Source organism: Python bivittatus, unplaced genomic scaffold (genome assembly GCF_059951505.1).
Source record: "Python bivittatus isolate LINGU-HERP-01145 unplaced genomic scaffold, Pbiv_v1 ctg000840_np1212, whole genome shotgun sequence".
Classification (NCBI taxonomy): domain Eukaryota; kingdom Metazoa; phylum Chordata; class Lepidosauria; order Squamata; family Pythonidae; genus Python; species Python bivittatus.
The window spans coordinates 30,448,152-30,467,856 of record NW_028277113.1 but is presented as its reverse complement, the minus strand read 5'-3'; the positions used below and the strand labels follow the sequence as shown (position 1 = coordinate 30,467,856).

Here is a 19,705-nt window from a genome sequence, read left to right as displayed (position 1 = left end):
ACAGTATTATTAGAGCAAAACACACAGAAACCCTATTTAACTAAATAGGGCTAAAAATACAATATAGTTATGTCAATACACTACTGTACCTCAATATATTTGAGAAACCATGGAAAGGATGGCTAGGCTTAAGCCCTAACAAAGTCTTAATAAGCCCTAGTTTTGTGTGCACATTTGTTTTCATTCCCAGGGTGTTAAAAAGGAAGCATGTTTTAAACTAAAAATGGTTAGTTCAAAGTATTCTAATCAATAATGTCACAATTTATTTCTTGGGAGTTGAAGGACGGTAGAGTCATGTACTTATCTTTCTTTGTAGGAAAAGGTCATTTGATTCCTCTGTGGAAATAGACTTTTTCTTCTATTTTTATTACTTTTTAATACATTGTAGAATCAATGTATTAAAAAGTAATAGTATTAGTAATAAGTACTGAAAATAAGACTCAGAGCCAATCAATTTTAATGCAGTGAATTTAACTGATGGACCTCTATAATGATTGTACATCAAGTTTTGGCCCAATAAATTGGTAGGCCTACAGTGAATCTACAATCTTTCCACTAACAATTTCTGTGAATCTGTTATTCATAAAACTATTAAACATTTTATTTAGTATGTTAACTTTATGTAAATATTTAAGGGAAAATGGCTTTTTTATACAGAAAAGAGGAAGGTATTACATTTTATTAAGTCAGTTTTAGTCACTGTCATTGAAGTTAATATTTTTGCTGATTGCACATGGTCTAATTCTAATTTATCCTTAGTTCTACCTTCCCTTAATACAACTAAATGTCTTAAAAGAATTAGAAAATTAATTATCTTAATACTAAATATTAAGGGCCTCTATTTGTAGACAGAAAACAGGCACAATTTTATAAAAAGAATAGGTAGAAGGTATGGAATTTGCTTTCCATTCTTCTGTTCCTCTGCTTAAATCACAGATTGCTTCTTAGGATTGCTTTTCATTTAAATTTGAAAGATAGATAGATGATAGCTAGGTAGATGATAGATATAGATAGATAAATAGATTAGATAGATCGTTATGATGATAGCTGGATAGATATAGAGAAATAGATAAGATTAGAGAGAGATAACCCTGGATTTAGGTTTAAGACATCAAATACAAAAAAAAACCTTATCCAACAAGACAAGTGTCATATCCAGCAAAAGCAATAAAGATGCTAAAACACTGCACTTAAGCCACTGAAAAATATTATATTAGCCTGTCCTCTCTGATCAACACAATGCTTCTATATTTATCTATATTTATATTTTAGAAAATTGTGGAGCTTACAGAAACATTTTAACCATTATTAAGAAGCTAAACCTCTTCACAAAGAGTAAAATAAGAAGCAAGTCTAGTTTTTGTCTGGTTCTGAAACATTAAAGTGAACCCACTGAAAGACTGGTCCACCTTTGTTTTGTCAGTTTTTAGAAATGACCTCTGCACATACTAGATGTTACTAACACCCTAAGTTTCTATCTCTTGGTTCCCATCCTGCCTGAAAATTAATCTGGCCTAATTTCCAGTGCTCCTAACTGGTCCTTTCTAATGCTATAACTAGTCCCAGGCACCTGAGCTAGCCTTCCAAGTGAAGCTGAAATGAAGAGTTAATCTTTTCATTCCCTGTTTGGTAGCCAGGAAAGGTCCAGAACCAGAACTGCCTGGTATTACCAACTGTGGCAACTTCCAGATGTGTGCATTTCAAGTCACAGATTTCTCAGCAATTGTCATTCTGGCTGGGGAATTATGGAAGTTGAAATTTACATATTTGGAAGTAGCCATCTTTGGAAAATACTGGGCTAGGTTGATGCAAACTTATATTCTATAACAGAAGTGGAACTACGCAGCTTCTATAGTACCATGGTTTTCTCCCACAGTGGAAATTGCATGCAAGTGGGAAAAATAGAAATAATAAGAGAAATAAATATTTCACAATCAAATTTGAGATGATCTGATGTTTAATTGTGGGTATTTTTCTCCTGGCAGGATTGTTTTTTGCCATTATGTTTATTACCACAATGTCAATTGCTTATATTCTTTGTTTTTAACTCTTATAAGCCACCCAGAGTCACATGCAAGTGAACAGCCATGGAAATTGAAATTATAGACAGGTACTGAAACTGAAATGATAGATAGACACGCTCAGGTAGCTTGTAGATATTATTTCAAGGCTAGCTTCTGCAATATCAGATTTCTCGTACAACGTATGAAGTGTTGGAAACTGGACTGATTTTGAAAATAAAATGCCTTGATTAGAACCACATGGATTCATCAAGAATAAGTCTTGCCAAATCAATGTTTATGGTTTTAGTTTAGTGAATCATAGTGTGTTCAGGAAATAGCATCCCTTCACCTTCCCCTAGCTCTGATTGATTTCATGCCTCCACTTGTTGAGAAAATCCATTAATACAGATAATTTTACTCTCAGCCTATTTTAAGTATGAACAAGAGGTTGTTCTGGACAACTTAATTAGGACTGGCTTAGAATGCCCAAACAAAGTTAATTCTCTCAAGTCGTCTATTTGAAATATTTCTATTCTTATGTTTTCTAAAATATGAGTAAGTACAAGAGTAATGTTTGTAGAACAAAAGTATAAATAAAACTTTACGATAAAAGGCACAATACTGTATGAGATATAAGCATAGTTAGAAATAATGCCTAAAATATCATAACTAACATTATATTCACCCCCTGCAAAATGTGTTGACTATCTCAAGGGAAAATGCTAACTTTTATTAATTCATATATTTTGGGAAAAAGCAACATAATTGAACATATTCTTGGCAAGGATAGACATCTAACAAAAAAAGGTCAACCTTTACTAAATGTAGCAAGCAAAGACAAAATTATGTTAAATATTTATAAATAATAATGGCAGATTAATCCTCAGCATTTGCAACTTAGTGAGAACAATGAATAATACTCATAGTTGTAAAGAACAAAATCATCGCTGTCAAGCACATTCAGCAAGGGCATTTTCATGCTTTAGATAAGGATTAATGACATTAAGGCCAAGCAAAGAAGGTAAATAGGCTCATGACTCTGTTCATGACCACAGAGCTTGATTCAGACATTCTTAACGTGTGAGGATTAATGACACTCTGGTCTTGCCTCACTTTCCAACTTTGCTCTTCACAAACTTGTATTAAACCATGTGGCCTAAACAAAAACTTTACTAAAATTTGCCTTGATATAAGTCCAGCACTCTGTTCAATGTAAGACCTTGATAAAGTAACATCCCTAAACTGCATGGAAAGCTGTACTGATATACAAACAAAAGTGGGCGTCTCTCCTCTCCAGATCTCACAGAGTTGGGAAGAAAAATAGGCACAGTGGAAGAGACAAAAGGATGCAGGGATGGTGTAGATGTGCATGGCTATCTTCTACACATTTTTATTCTCATGCATTAATCAAGAATACCTGAAGAGCTATTTATGAATATAGTATATATTATTTTCAGCAAAGCATTTGACAGTCTCGGAATTTGTTTGACAAGAGTTAATGTAAACTAGATGATCCTGTTCTTTGATGGATCCACATCAGTTGAACAACACAGCCATTAAGAACTCTGGGTCAATGTGGAACGAAGTCTCACAGGAATTACAGTGTCCTCTAGACATTTTAGTTTATCATAAGCTGGCTATGAGTCTGCAGTGCAATGCTACTGCAAAATAGTCCATGCAATCTTATATAGCAGAAGAAGTAGTATGGTATCTGGAGCATGAGACCAGTTCTAAATGGTGCTAAACTGTTTAGTGTCTTGTTCTATGTATCATAGTTCAAGAAACTCACCAATATGCTATAGTTCCCCTATAGAAAGAAGGGGAGCTATAGTTCACTTCCATTAGAGAGCTTGGCATCTCTAGATAGATCTAGATCTAGATCTTTTGCCTGAACATTTGGAGAACTGCTGCCAATGTGTGTCAACAATAATATTCTATGTGGATCATCTGTATAAGGCAGATTGATATGGTCCTCAGAATAGTGAGAACAAACCAAGTTCTTTGAAACATGGTTGAAAGAGTTGGATAGATCTAAAAGAAAAACTTGGGGAATGGGGGGGGGAATAATTGCAGTCTTTAAGCATCTAAAATATCATGCATGGAGGTCAAGAGTTTTGTTTTCTAGAATGAAGAACAGATACAATGCCTGTGCTGGAGAAGTAAATAGGAAATTAATCTCAGAGAGAAAGACAATGGCAGACAAAATTATTACGTATATGGATCAGAACAAAGCCATAGTTTTCCTTGTAGCAATATACAGCCGCAAAAGGCGAGCAGAAACGAAAGAGGGGAGATGCCTTCAGATTATAAATTTGTAGACCATTACTGAAAATACTCTGTGGACTGCAAAAACATCCAATCAGCCTTGTGCAAATAAAAGCGTCATCCACCACCCAAATGAAGATTTGCACAATCTAAAATCACGTCCCATCCGAGGGCTGGATTTCTGTCCCCTCTTTCGCCTCCGATCAATGGGCGGTCCTGCTGCGTAAAAGACAAGGAGGGCGGGGCGCTCTTGCTCATAAGGAGTAGCGGAGGAGGTCATAGGTGAGGAGGAAAAGTGGTCGACGATGGCTGTGGAAAGCGCTCGCGATTACGCGGCGGTTTTGCTGCGGTAAGTATGCTGCTATTTAAGCCGGTAACCATCCCGTATGCCCTGCGGAGTGCGCGCAAGTCTTAGTTACCAAGGTAACCTGCCCGGAATTTTTGTAGGGGTAGCTGCGCTCGCCTCGCCTGTTCCCTTCCGATGGTGTTGGATTTTCTAGCCTGGGAAGTGCCTTTTGTCTCGCGCTGCTTGGCTGTGCGGCGCCTTGTCCCCCCCCCCAGACCCACCCATGGCTGCAGTTTCGGTCCTCAGCCCGGGCTTGGCGTCGGGTGATTCCCTAACTAGCCGTTTCCCGGCGCCCACTCTGTTACTTCACCACCGCACCGGCAGTTAGTTAATCAAGGATTGTCGGGTGGACCCCTCCGGGTGTCGCGCTAAGAGGACCTCGGTTGGCTGGAGGAAAGGAAGCGACCTGGCTGACTCCCTGCGTACGTAGCGTACTCGTCGGGTGCTGTTTACGTTGCGAGAAAAAACGAGCAGGCCGCTTGTAGCGCTCCGCTGCTTTGTAGTGACTTAAAGTACTGCTAAATTAAAATGGCCTGTTGGAGTGACTGCTGTGGCTGAACACGCTCATCGTAACATTTGTGTTCCAGATATAACTGTCTAGTCCTTCGCATAAGCTAGAAAGCGTGGTATAATCGTGAAGCCTTTTTTTGGAAAGGGACTCTGAACCAAATGTGAGCTTTTTAACTGTTAAATCGTTTAGTATAAACCAAAGCAGTGGGCATAGTTAGGGTACAGTTCAGTGTGTTGTATGAACCCCAGCACTTATGTTAATTCAGCAAGCTTTGACAGATAGTTGCCCACATTCAGCCACTTTCAATGAAGAGTGAAGGAAGATTGAAGTAAGGAAAGAGAAAATACAGATATATGCAGCCTAAGCTCATGGAGAAAAGGTGGGGTAGAAGTGTGATAAAAATAAATTAGACTGGTGCGATGAACACTAAAAGTTAAGCTGGACAAGCATACATTGGACTAGACTTGCTGAGATCAATGAAGGCATTACCAAGTGAGCATCGCTAGTACTGAAATCTCAAACCTGTGAAACAGCTTCACTTAAAGCTGACCCATTTGGTTGAGGATTGGATGTCATGTGACCTTTAATCACAATTAATGTGATTTAATACCTATTTAGCATTTTTTTTCCATTGAAAACCTTTGCTGCGCTTCATCTGACCCATTAATTGCACTGCCTTTTGCATAAGGCCTTCAGGGACATAAAGCCTTTCTGGAGACAAATGTCATATAACCCAAGATCAACTGAAGTAGACAGCCTTTATACTTGGAGCCATACTGAAAGTTTGCGCAAACCTCTATTTGTAAGCTAGTAATGCAATTTGGTGCCATTTTGCTGTAACAAACTGTGGCTGAGTTTTGAGCCTATGGTATTACGTGAACTGGCGCTGAGATATTTTTTTATTCCAGTACAGAAATGTTAGGGGCGATGGCAGCTGGAACTTCAAAGGAAATTTGGGCGAAAAGGTTGTTAATATGCTGCATTATAGGGCTGCACTTCTAGACATATGGGACCTTATTAAGAAGCAAGCTGCTGCACATTTGCTGCAAATTTTGCCTTGGGCTAACAAATAGACATAGTTTCATTAAGAGCCTTAAGAAATATGGGGCAATATAAGGAAGAATGTTTAAATCTGTACTGCATCATTGACAGAGTCATGAGTGATCAGTCAAAAGAGATATCCCTCTGACATGAATCTTACTGCTATAATTGGCATCAGCTTTGCCTGAAGAAATGTCTGTACTTAGTGGCAATCAAGTGAAGGCTAAAACCACTTTCTCTAACCAAATACCTTCCAAATATGTTGGGCTAAATTCCTATAAATTAACCAGAAGTAAGAGCTCACTGGATAAATTAATCTGTAAATTATTACATCTTACAGTAGGAATTATATTAGCTAATTTAACCAGTTGGTCAACTTCCTACATACAATAGCTCAACTCTCCTTTGACATTCCTTTAAAGCAGGGGTTGACAAACCTTTTGCATTGCGGGTGGTAGTTTCCTGAAAATGGGAGGAATGTTCTTTTGGGGTTCTTTTTAAAATCTCTGAATTTTGTTTTTGTTCCCTCTTTTAGGTGCACTAAACATGGCTTAGCAGATCATTTTTTCTTAAGTGTCCTGGTAAAAAACTCCTGAAAAAGCATGCTACCAGATTTTGGCAATCTGCAGCTGGATTTAATGTCATTCTTGCTATGCCCTTAAGATCCACAAAAGGGTTCAGGGTGTGCATTTGGTCTGCAAATTACATGCCTCTGCATTAAAGGCATTAGCTTTATCCATTAAACTGTTTAACTGGTTGCTAATAAAAAGCTGGTGAACTTTCTAATTTTAGTTCAAATTCAGATATATTTTGTAGGAGAAACTCTGCTGAAGTCTTATGCCCAGAATAAAAATCCCATCATAGATATAATCCATTAGTCCCTTTAACTGGACGTTAAAGCTAGGTTGGCAAAATCTAGTATGGTTTCAAATCTTTGCTTTTTCAGCTGGTGGGTCATCATAGCTAAGCTGGGAAGGACTCCAGTTATTAGTATTTTAAACATGTAATACTAATATGGAAACTCCCCCAAATGAGATTTATCTTTAGGGGAGTCTGCAAACAATTACTCTAATGGTCTGTACCAAAATAGCCATATTCAGTTTACTGAAATTGCCCCAAAATGAACATAGGAGACATTCTACAAACTGGTTACAATGGAAGCGGTATTCTTTTCAGTTAGAATCAAATTAGTAAATTTGCCAGCTGTGCCAAGAGTTGTCTTCATTCCCTCTGCAAAAAGGAATATGGGTCCAAGTTAGGGAGTTTCAGACAAGGGCTGTGTTTGGCTTTTGTGTGCATGTCAGAGGTGGCTCCTAGAATGGGTGGGCCTAAAATAAGAACTAAAGTTGAAGTATTTCATTGAAAAACAAGAACCTCACGCCAGACCCTTCTGGGCTTGTAATTCCACAAGCAGTTTAAGGAAGAAGCCATACATATAGCAATAGATTTAGCAATAGATTTTGGGAAAACTACAGCCTGCTTTTCTTCAGATATTTCTGGAATACAACTCCCAGAATTTCAAGTCAGTGTGGCCAGTTCACCCTGGCTAAGAATTTCAGCTGTAAGGACTACAATATGTCAGTGGCTCTAGATTGGTAAAGGCTGCTAATTGGAACTTTCACAGTCAGTAGGGACATTGAACTACAATAAAGAAGTACTGTATTTCTGTTTCAGATCTCTAGTATCAGTGGGAACATCAGTAGGATCAGTAACAAGACAAGCCTTGCTTGCTCCCCTTCCATCTGCAGCTCGGCCTTTCCGTGTTTGTAACCATGACAGAAGCAGCCGGAGAGGAGTTGTGGCAAGCAGTTTACAGGAGCTTATCAACAAGGTTTGACTCTCTAAAAAAACATAACCCTGCTGATCACGCTTAAATGTTCTTGTTCCAGCTCCATTAAATGTTTCTGTTGTGATCCAAATGTCTGGGATAGTTTCTGCTTAGATTCTCTAGATAGCTTGCAGTACCTTTACTACATAATCCTGAATATACTGTCAGGAAGTATTAAGATCTTTATTTTGACTGTATGGTAGATGTTAAAATGCGTCTTCTACTTTACGTACAAAGCAGAACTACTGCAAAAGTTCTCTTGGTTATTTGCAGTAAATCAGAAATGCTTTATATCTGTCTTATGGGATGGCTTTAATAAAGAGACATTTAAAATTAAGATTTCTTGTACTTCTTCATCTGTAGACCTTGGATGCATTAATGATAACGGCTGGACTGATAACACTGGTTCTAGAGGAAGATGGAACAGTGGTGGATACTGAAGACTTCTTCCAGTCACTAGGGGATAATACACAACTCATGCTTTTGGATAAGGGACAGAAATGGAAGCCAGTAAGTGTTCAGCTCTAAAGTAGTCCATTACAACCAACAAGAAGCTTGGTATGTTTCTCTTCTGCATTTGTCTCAGAAGCTGTACCACAAATTTCACTGAGTGAAGTGAATTGGGGAGAATCAGAGCCTTGTGTTGTGTCAGCTCAGCTTTTTTGAGGACAGAGAAGCAGAATAGAAGGTTTTATATAAATAAATAGTGGCCTCAAGGTCAACACAAGTGTGCCCAGAACAATGTTTCTCTGCTCACTGTAATTTTTTTTCTATGGTTTATAAAAGTGACCCAGAATCAGTCTCTTCCCAAAAACTTTTATGAGCTTCTTCTCTGTTTCTTTGTCATTTTTCTTAGCCCTCATCCTTCCCTGCCTCACTCCGTCATTTGATTTGTGCCATGTAAGTCTAGCCAGCTCTATTTTTGAAGGAAAGCTTTAATTTTCTTATATTCATTACTATTTTTCTTACCTAGCTGGCTGTCTTTCTGAATTACTCTGTGGAATTAGTTAAGATTTTATTACTACTACTACTAAGAGTTGAACTAAATAGGAACAGGAGTTATCCAGATTCCTTAACTTGTCTCACTATTTAGCTATTCCAGCTTCTGAGACCTCTTTCTACTTTGCCTACTGAGTATTGGCTCTAAACCATATCTTTTCCCAGTATTTCCCTTACTGAGTTCCCTGAATTTACACTTGTAAATGTTTATATATATTGCCATAGTTTGTTGCTATCAAACACTTTAGCATATTAAACATACCTTGACAAATCCATCTGTTCCAAACATAACACCATATTATTACAGAAATGAAAACTAATGTATGAGATTTCAGTCTTGTTTTTAGCTGAAGAAAAAGTACTAGTCAGCCATGTAAGCTTAAGCCTTGTTTTTATAATGGTGATGACACTGGGTCTGCTATTATCTAATACTATAACCTAATTCATTTTGTTGTTGTAGTTATGGGAGAAATATGTGTCAAACTTCTGTTTTTGAAGGAAGGATGGCGTCTAAACACATATCTCCAAGTTAAAAGAAGGGGGAAAAAATACTTAGACTTGCCCCAAACTTTCAGTACAGTATAATGGGTATTGCAGATGTTTGGGTAAATAAAGTCTAATGTTTCGTGCATGTTTTTCTACATTTGATATAGGGACCAAATTATGGTATTGCAACAATACAGCAACCAAAGAAAATGGGAGTAGCAAATATCACTTTGGATTTGTACAAACTGAATCCTAAGGATTTCATTGGTTGTCTGAATATCAAAGCTACTTTCTATGAAATCTATTCTGTGTCCTATGACATCAAGTGTATGGGAGCAAAAACTGTTCTAAGGTAAGTATACATTTCTAATGTTTATATGCAAGTGAAATAATCACAGATGTTCTAACAAAACATTAATAGCTTATGTAATCAGAAATATAGCAAATTCTACCTTTGGCTGCAACAAGAGCTTATGGAAGGCTTTAAGTTCTTATAAGCTAAACTAGGGCAAAGTGTAGTCTTGGGTATTTATTATCTTAAGTAGGCCAAAGTTCATAAGAGCAGCCCTCCTGGATTAGAAGCCTATCAGGTCCAGGTACCTATGAAAAGGTCACAAATAAAATATGAACACATCTGACTGAACTGGAGGGATCACGGTATATGCCTCCCCCCATAAATCATGGAGACCATTCTTCAACTTATCTCTCTGTCTAACCTACTTCAAGGGTAGTTATGAGGTGATAGTGATGGCTGAATCTAAACATGGTGCATTGAGTTTTTTAGAGGAAGTGTGGAATGTAAGGATAACAAACTATCTCAAGCAGAATCACTGGCTTATTTATTTCCATAGTTTAGCTGAACAATATTGGATGTTTAGTGTTAAATCCAAGTTCTGGTGCAATAGGAAGAACAAAAATTCTTTGTTGAGATCATAAATAATTTTGATAAGCCTCAGTTTATTGAATGCTAGCTCCATGCTTGCCTTCATTTAAACTAAAAGTGTTGAAAACATAGTTTATTAAACTTGTATGCTGCCCAACTCAGTATAATATTAACAATTGCGCCAGCCTCTTTCTACTTTAACTCTTTCTATACAAATGCTATGCAAATAGTTAAGGCTATAGAAACTAAATGCCAAATGTCATTGTCTAAGGTCGTGAAAGAGTTAAACCTTCATTTTTATAATGGCATGTAAAAAGCAACTGCAGTCCAGTAAGCAGTCTCATAAAACACTTCTTAAACTGAGAAAATATTGGGAGTCAGTAATTCTGCTACTTTGATGTAGTTTACAATGGGAACATAATGTGTAGCAATAGATAAATATGCTAACATGACCTTTTAAATAATCCATCTGAGTTGAACTAAAGAATTAGCAACGGAAAATGTTTGAAGTCTTGGATATTGAGGTGGTAGTGCCTATAGCTTATCATGTGAGAACTTAGTGTGTAACTGTTGTTGAATGGGAATGGCAATACATTTCCCAGAGTGAAATGGAACTTGTAACTTACACATTAATATTTTTAAATCTAAAAAAATATTACTGTGTGTCCGGCACTGACACTTGTCTATGATGAAATTAAGACAGTGACTTTTATGGGGCAAATCTCTAGAAAAAGAGTTGCTTTGGGGTTATTAAGACAGGTTCCTGGCTTGATTTATAGCATGTTAATCTTAAAAGGACAACCTAATCTTAAAATAATTTATTTCAATAATTTCTATCAGCAACCGTAATAACTTGATTGGCAGAAAAACGCTTTGTTAACAGAATAAGATATTCAAATGTGGCAGAAACTTCTTTTTAAAGAAGCAACTGATTTTTGTGACTATTTTGTACATTACATCAAGCAAGTTTAACCATTGTTTATTATAAGCCAAAACTGACTATTACATTTGTACAATACATTAACCCAAAACAGGTAAAAACCGGGTTTTGAGATTCAAGCTAATATTAATATATTAATTGCCCTTAATATCTAAATTATAGAACAGTGCATATGTATAAAACTACACTCAACAGCAAATCAACAGAAAAATTATTAGACCAAAACTGAAAATGCAGTGTTAATCAGGCTTTTATTAAAAGGAAATATTGTTAGTTTCAGGCAAATCTCCGTAGAATGTCCCATAGCTGAAGCCACAGCAGAAAAGACTGTCTTACATCATTGACACAGGAATCTAAAGTCAGCTGCAGATGACCTTAGAATGCAATCTGTATTAGAGAAGGAGTTGCTTCCATTATGAGTTTCTCCCAAACTTTCCAGCAATTGAGGGCGATAGCGTTTTGAAATTGGCTAGAACTGAAAAGGAGGACAGCAAAAAAATGCTACTTATAACAGCACTACTTTGTACAAACTGAACCATCTTTCTCAGATAACACATTGCTGTAATCCATGCTCTGGTAACCGTCCAGTTGGCCAAGTGGACTAAGCCAAATGTTATCCGCTTCACAGGAGGATGCTTCGTTTTCTATCACAGATTGCCCAAGTAACAGGGCAACTTCTTCTCCACACCGGAACGTACGTGCTACAATTAATTGGTGATTATGAAGATGGTCTGCTTACGGATGGCAAACGCTAAAGCAAACATAAGAGTCTTTTTAACTGTTTGTTTGTCCACCTAACACTATAAGCAGGTTTTGGGAAGAAGAGATTGAGTTACACCTTAATATATTAAATATCTCAAGTTTAGCTTGGTACATGATTATACTCTAATGTTTAGGCTTTTATTTAAGATAATGATGTCATAACTGTAAATATGGTCGGAATCTTTTTAATGTAGTAAAGAGAACAGTATTTAAATTGATGAACTCTTGTGCCATAAACTATGAAGTTTTTCACATAGCAACACATGACTCATACTGAGAACTTTTTTTTACCATGTGAACAGTCATTGCAAACTCTGAAGTCTGACTTTTTTTTTTTTTGCAGAAACTCAGCATTAACCTCAGCTCTATTTAAAACTGTCTTGTTGCTAATCTATAAATATCACATCTCAGTATTAAAATGTTCTCCCTTATTTTTCAGGAATCACCTCTACCGTTATCTTAGTTGTTCAAACACTAGTTATAGTTGTTAAAAGAAGGTTAATTTTGCCAGTAAAAAAAGTATTGCCTAAATGGATTTAATGGTTAAAGCCAAGCTGCTGAGTCTAACATTTATGTTAAGACATAGCCCCATCTTTCTTCCTCATCCAGCCTCCTAGGCTGCTTATCATATCAGGACAAGCCTTAGCTTCAAAACTACTAGACTAGCAAATGACTGATAACATTTCATTTGGCAGAAAATACCACTTTCCCTTTCTCCCCCTTCCTGAGTTGCATGGTGGAGCACAAAGTGAGAACATTCCACTTCCCACCTATTGTTCCTTACTTAAGCAAAGGTACAATGACTATCCTGATTCAAGAGGCCTGGGAAGCTCTAGAATATCTGTGGAAAATAATTACTTCAATTGATGGGAAGTTAGCTGAATGACTGTATAGGACTTGGAGGTTTTCCAGGAACCAAGGTTTTTAATTTTTTTTTTTTAAGGAATACTTAGAGAAACCTGAGGCTAGAGCTCCTACAGTCTCTTTATGGCTATGCTTCTATTATTAGTAGCACAAGTGAATCTAAAAGCTTGAATCTAAGGAATCTCCCTTCAGTAGAGACTTGAATGTGATGATCCGTTGGGAAAACCTAGGTGCTTAATAGTGGGGCACATCAGACCAGTAGGACTGAACCCCAACCCTGCACATCTAGAGTTATTACAGATCTTCAAGAACAGGGTTGAATTACAATAGCAGTGACATCCAGAAACTAAAAAGGCGCATAGTGGTGGTTTGTCATCTTCTGCTGATAATGTAACAAAAGGAAGAAGGTCCCTTAGTCTTGGCAAAGGAAAGTAAAAGCTTTGTGGCTGTTGTGAGATGTAGATTGAGTTCATATTGTCTAGGTCAGCCTTGCTCAAGTGGAGTTTCATGAGAGATCATGACTGGAAAAAAAAAGTTTTTTGACTGTGCAGTGCTAGCTGTAGATATAATAATTTTATACAGGGTTCCCTGAGACCTGAAAATTATTTCAAGGGTTCCTCCAGGGTAAAAAAAAGTTAAGAAAGGCTGGTCTAGGCTATGCTTTGCTTACCAGCCATAGATAACCGAGTCCACACAACACATCAAACCTAAATCAAACAGGGCTTCAGTGGCTTAGTACATTGTGTGATTCCTATCGGTGTGGTGCTTATTTTGAGCTTTGTGCAACATGTGACCCCAGCCCTTGTGGTTTGCAAATCACTGTTAGCACTTGATGTGTTGAGCAGCTCAGAATTGGCTTTGGACAAACTATGGTTTATCTTAAATGAACCAAGTTTAATAATGGTCCAGTTCTTCATCTTGCTGTGACTTGAACCCTTCCCAGCATAAATGAACATTTTCAAAGCAGTTTTCCTTCCTCATCTAAAATGGCAGTTTGGGTGTAAATGGAAAGTTTACTGAGGTTTTCAGCAGATACTATCTTTACTATTTCTTTGTGAAATGCATTTATTTGAAAAGACAGTGCAGATTAAAATCTGTGTAAATGTCTTACATGCTACTGATAGCTAATAGAAAATAGAAGTAAGCTTAAACCACTGAATTTATCAGCAGCCTGTGCCTATCATGTTTACTTGCAGTCTTCAGCAGTTTCTTAATCATCCAGTAAAAGAAAGAAAGCGTGTGAGATTAAATTGGAACAGTTTCGAGTAGAATATTCAGTCTCCCTGCATTGTCATGCATTCATCTGTGCATGACAGTGCATTTATATAAAAGTACACAGCCCTTTTGAAAATGGCCCCTATGTCAAAATATCCTTTTTTTAGCACATGAAAGAGGGCCTTCTTCTACTGCCCTTCTAAGCTATGGAATGCACTCTGCCATGAGTTGCATTTGGCCCCTTCTCCCTCTGTGTTTAGGAAATTTGTAAAGACATTCCTCTTTTGCCAGATTTTTCATTATTAGATTATTTTAGTATTTATTTTATAGTTAATTTTAATCAGTATTTTAATTCTTTCTATTATGTTTTTGTTTTAATTTTTGTTAACCACCTTGAGTTAAAATATGGGGTATAATCAAATAAATTAAAACTAGTCACTTGCCACTTGACTTGTATATATTTGTCTACTCATGCATCCTGCAATGGATGCTTCGAGATCTAGAAATTTAATAGATTATTTGGGTTCCTAATAATTGCTGTGTGCGCCTAAACATGGGGAAATCATAACTAATGGTAGATCAGAAGTTCCAGTGTTCAGGGTCTAGCATCTTCAGGGGGAGCTGGCAGAACATTTATCTGAAACCCAGACAGCTACTGCCAGTCAATGGCTGGGTTCATACATTGCACTAAGGCTTGGCTTATTTTAACCCTATCTTATTGAAGGCTTTACAGTGGACGGCATCACACATGATAAGCCACAAAGCATGGTTATAAATCACAATGACTAGTTTCACCATCATGCTAAATCAGAGCCAAAAGAATCATGCTTTAATAAAGTTTACACATTAACGCGTTGTGTAGTTTCTTGTTTTCACTTAGCATTTGTCAATCTCAATAATACTAAATTAGATGGATTAATTAGTTGACTCAAGATGACATGATCCTGACAACAGCATGAATTCCAAGCAAATTCTTGCACTAATTCCATCAAAACAACACATACTGTACATCCCCAGAAGAAATGGGAAATAACCAATGTCAATGTTGGCATTAAGAATGTGCAACCTCCCATCAGAAAGATTTCCATTTCTGTGCAGAGATGTGGTCTTAAGGCCAGATAGAAACTTATGAACAGTAAATGATGTGTGTGGCAAACAATTAAACAAATAAGCAAATCCTAGGCTTTTTTTCCCTCCAATATCGAAATGCATTTTATCTTTCCCCCTGTTTAATTCTGTAGAAGAACAAGTAGCATAAAGAATTAATTTATTTTAAAGGACATGGTGATGCTTTTGCAAAACATATCCTCAGCACAAGTGACTAAAACCATGTGCCTTTGCTCTCTTTTCTCAGTGCTCCTAATTCTGTGGTGCAATCGACATATAATGTAATCCCAAATTCTGGGCACACTGCTTAACAAATGGACCTTCACATAGATTTTTTATTTGTGGGCGGGCTGTAGGGGTGGGATAAAGGCTGTTCTGACCTCTTTACATTCTTGACATTCATAATGCTTTTAAATCATGGGGTGTATGGTACTACAGCACACAGTTTTCATCTGTGCATTAACTACTAGTTTCATTGCTGAAAAAAAAATTTTTTTTTTTAATAAATCAGATGCAAGAATGTGATAATTCATACTCTGGGACTTTTTAACAGGCTATTTGTTTCCTGCTGAAAGACACAGCTTTGTATCTCTGGTCAAAATGGAGCAATCTTGTTTGAGCCAGGAGATGCTGTGATTAGGGTGTGATTACCATTTGTTTTTATATGGACACATAATTGGAACTGTAAGGAATTATATTGTCCCACTTGCAGATATAACTTAACTGAATAGTCAAAAATCTTAAGGGCAAGTGGGGTGGATAAAGATTATTCCTTCCCAACTTGGTGCTGGTTGAAATTATGACAAAACTCTTGCTGGAATTATGGGATATGACATCCTGTATCATACCAGTGGAACTTTTCCTAAGTTACGGAAAGTTGCATAAGGTGTTGCAAAAGAGGAAGAAAATGATTGTGAGAAACAATCTTATTATTAATAAACTTGTCTGACTGGAAGACAAATGGAAAAAAAATCAAGCAATACATGGACTCTTTCTTTCTTTCTCTTTCTGGTTTTAAATAGATAATTTAAAATAAAGTCCCTCAAATCAACCTTGACTTTTTATATCACAGCAGACAGCAGAAGCTAAGTGCCCTTGGTTGATCTAAAAAAAAAAAAAGCAAAGCACAGTTTCAAATGATAAGTATTTGGATAGGATACCACCCAGAATTCCCAGGGTTGTAGGCTAGACTGTAAAGTTGAGAAAAATATTCTGAAAGAAAGCAGTGATAAACCACTTTGCCCAAAAATAAATTATTTTCCTTTGTAAACTGTTTAACAGTTATGCAGTGCTTTTCAGTGCACTACTTTGTGACAACTTTGCCATCCTCTAAATGCATAATATCTAATTTAAAAAAGGCAGAGCAATTGTCTCAGCACATTTCATTTGGTAACAAAATCCTGTTTTAATTTCCCTGGTTCCCCTCTTTTTATCTTACAGTGAGAGGATCTATCCCTTTCAGAGGTAATGTTTGTTTTGTCATGTAACCTTTTGATTCCATCCTCCAATTAAAACGATTATGATAGACTGTAAACAGAAGAGTTTAATTTTTTTTAAAGAAGGTTGGTAGGCAAACTCCATATTACCTTTCTTGATGAGAGGGAACCTATGTTCTCCACTGCTTTCTTTTTTCTTGGCAATGTAGCAATTGAAAAGAGGAACAGAAGTAAGTTTATTTCAGCTGCAATACCAGTAGCAGCTATATAGATGTCAAACATTGGAGATAAACAACTGCTTCAAAAGTTGGGTGTAGCTTTTCTTTAATAGTCTTGATAAAATCAATTGGTAAGCTTAAATGCTCAAAATATGAAATATGAAAAAGCTCCCTGAAAGCAGGGAAAGGTTTCTGCAAAACAGATTGAATATGCAAGAACCACTGCATCAGTTTTCCATGACTTTACACAATGTTTCTATTGTTTCTTTGCATGTTTCTTATTTAGGTAGCACATACAAACTGTTTCAAGTAAGGTGGCTGTTTCTTTGGTGGTATACTAATTTACTGCTATGTACCAATCAGTCATAATTTCAATTATTTCCCCTGGTTAGCTGTACTCAGTAATATTTCAAATACAGCTTCACTGTGTGTTCTTCTGTCTCAGGACTGTGTGCATTCTTCTATGGTCTCCGGTTCCTCAGCATGAAGGACACTCGGATAGCCCCCCCCCAATATCTATTGCAAAAATGAGGGGAACAGCCCCACACTTCTCCTGACTGCAGGAAATCCATCCCTGCTGTCCATGCACATGACCAGTGTGGAAAAAAATAGCTCTAGGCACCCAGGTCCTTTCTCACAATGAATAAAGGCATGGAAGTTGAGGGGTGTAACCGTGCACTTATCATAAGCAGGGAGTAGGAGTAGCCCACATAACCTAATACTGTAGTTCCTCCCAATAAGAGAACAATGCCCCTGCTGGCACTCTTGCTTCAAAATAACTCGGGTTTGGAAATGTTTGACTTTGGCTCAGTTGTGAATGTAGTTATAATCTGTTTCTTTTCAGCTCACACTGCAGGGGTGGAAACACAAGCACGCTCATCACTTTGCTGTTCCCAAAGCAACATTATTCCACCTGTTCCTTGCAGCTCTGAGTCACGTCTCTGCCAGGCAAATACAAAATTGTTCCTTCTGGCTCTTCCCACAATTGTGTGCTGGAAGACTCCACTCTAGCAGGTGGCCATGATTGAGATTCCAGATGCTTGGAATAGCCAATTGCTCCTTAGTGTTCATTGAACTTAAGACCAAGCCACAGTAAAGGAAGGACCTTTTTGCATGGCTGCATCATAATTCAATAACCAAGGGTGGGCAACTTTTTTTCTGTTGAAGATCACATTCCTGCAGGAGTAATCATCTGGAGGTAATATTGCATAGTTATGGTAGAAGCAGCAATGCTTCCTTCCCTTCCACTTTGTAGCAGGCTGCCCCCAAAGGGTCAGACTTCTGTCAAAGAAGTTAAGGGTTCACTTGCAAAGTGCCTTCAAAATATGCCCAAGACTTATGGCAACAAGACTCCAGTAGCAAAACAGAACTGGCATAAATTGAGACTGTACTTTCCATCTTCCTGACCCTCTTGGGCACCACCTCCATTTCTCAATCCACCAGAAGCAACAGTAGGAGAGAGCAATTACTGGGGGGGTGGGGGGGTTGGAGGCATCTGGTTGGCTGCTGGACAAAGCAGGAAGCTGCTTGCCTGATTCAATACAGCTCCTATTCAAGTTCCTAATTTGCCTTGACATTTACCACTCATGTAATTTTTGGTTCAGCTGGGTGAAAATGCTCCCACACTGTTAAGGGTCTCATGCCAGCCAAAGAGGGGGGCTGGGAGGAAATCAGTGTTCAATTTTAAATTAAATGTCTGTTCACAATAAAAAGATAGGCTAAACATTCAAATGGATAATTATTTTGGTTTGTTGAGTGAGCTTATTAGGGTACAATATTAGTATGAAAACCATCCTTTAGAGTAAAAGAGTTGAATTATGTTCTTTTAACTGGGAATGATCTGAATCAAGTGAAGCGTTTTATTGATTTAAATGTACTTTTAAAATAAATGCTTAAATCCTCCCCATTGAAATGGATGGGTATTAAAAATGTTGAACTTTGGTTGGTGGCCAGTGTATCCATTTTTTTAAACCCAGTGGCTCATTAACACAAGAAATATAAGTATGCAGTCACAATACTGTATTATTATGTCATTTTGTTTCTATTTAAGATCTTAGTGTTTTTTTTAAAAGCACATGCTAGTATTAATGTACCTTTGTATGTCACTACATTTATTAGACCAAAAAGATCTCAACTAAAAGAATCTTACATGTAATGCCAATGTAGCTAAGACACTTTTAGTGACAAATTATTTTTACCTGTAATCTAGACGATGTATTCCCAAAACATACTAAGCCAAAGCAAACCAACCACATCATGGCTTAATGTGTGTGCAGGGAATGGTTCGAGCAAATTTGAAGGGAACTACGTGTGTGTGTGTGTGTGTGTGTGTGTGTATAAGGATAAGCCCAGTGGTCTTATTATTAGCTTCACCATCAAATGCCTCTTATTTCAGGGACAACTACAGCAAGAAAGAATTAATTACATATGCCCATCTAGACGCAGGGCCAGCTTTAAGCTAAGGCCAAATAGACCTAGGGTGCCAAAGCTGGCTGAGGGCAATGCTACCCCTCCTTCTGAATTATTCTAAAAATGCAAATCACATTGGCAGGAGGTGGTGCCATCAGTCACTGTGGCCTAGGGACACCATATACCCTTCACCCAGCATTGTCCAGATTCAGAAAACAGATTAAAGACACAGCAAGAATTGCTCAATGAAGGTAGGAATTTGCCATGGCTGATGTATTTACAAATTGCTGGAAGACGTGTTTTTGAGAAAGAAGCAAGAACCCTGAAAAAGTTGACAGAACTTGAAACACTTATACAAAACCAAGATCATCTACTTGGATGGGGGGGGGGGA

At 37.4% G+C, this 19,705-nt stretch overlaps 1 protein-coding gene across 1 annotated transcript; it reads left to right on the top strand.

Annotated features, from left to right (window-relative positions):
* The first annotated feature begins 4,460 nt into the window (after positions 1-4,460).
* On the top strand, positions 4,461-18,907 carry CIDEA (cell death inducing DFFA like effector a). Its single transcript, XM_007427844.4, has 5 exons — positions 4,461-4,617; positions 7,841-7,997; positions 8,358-8,504; positions 9,647-9,831; positions 11,931-18,907. Exons 1-5 carry the CDS (start codon positions 4,574-4,576, stop codon positions 12,055-12,057), a joined length of 660 nt encoding a protein of 219 aa, XP_007427906.1. The 5' UTR covers positions 4,461-4,573; the 3' UTR covers positions 12,058-18,907.
* Positions 18,908-19,705: the final 798 nt, after the last annotated feature.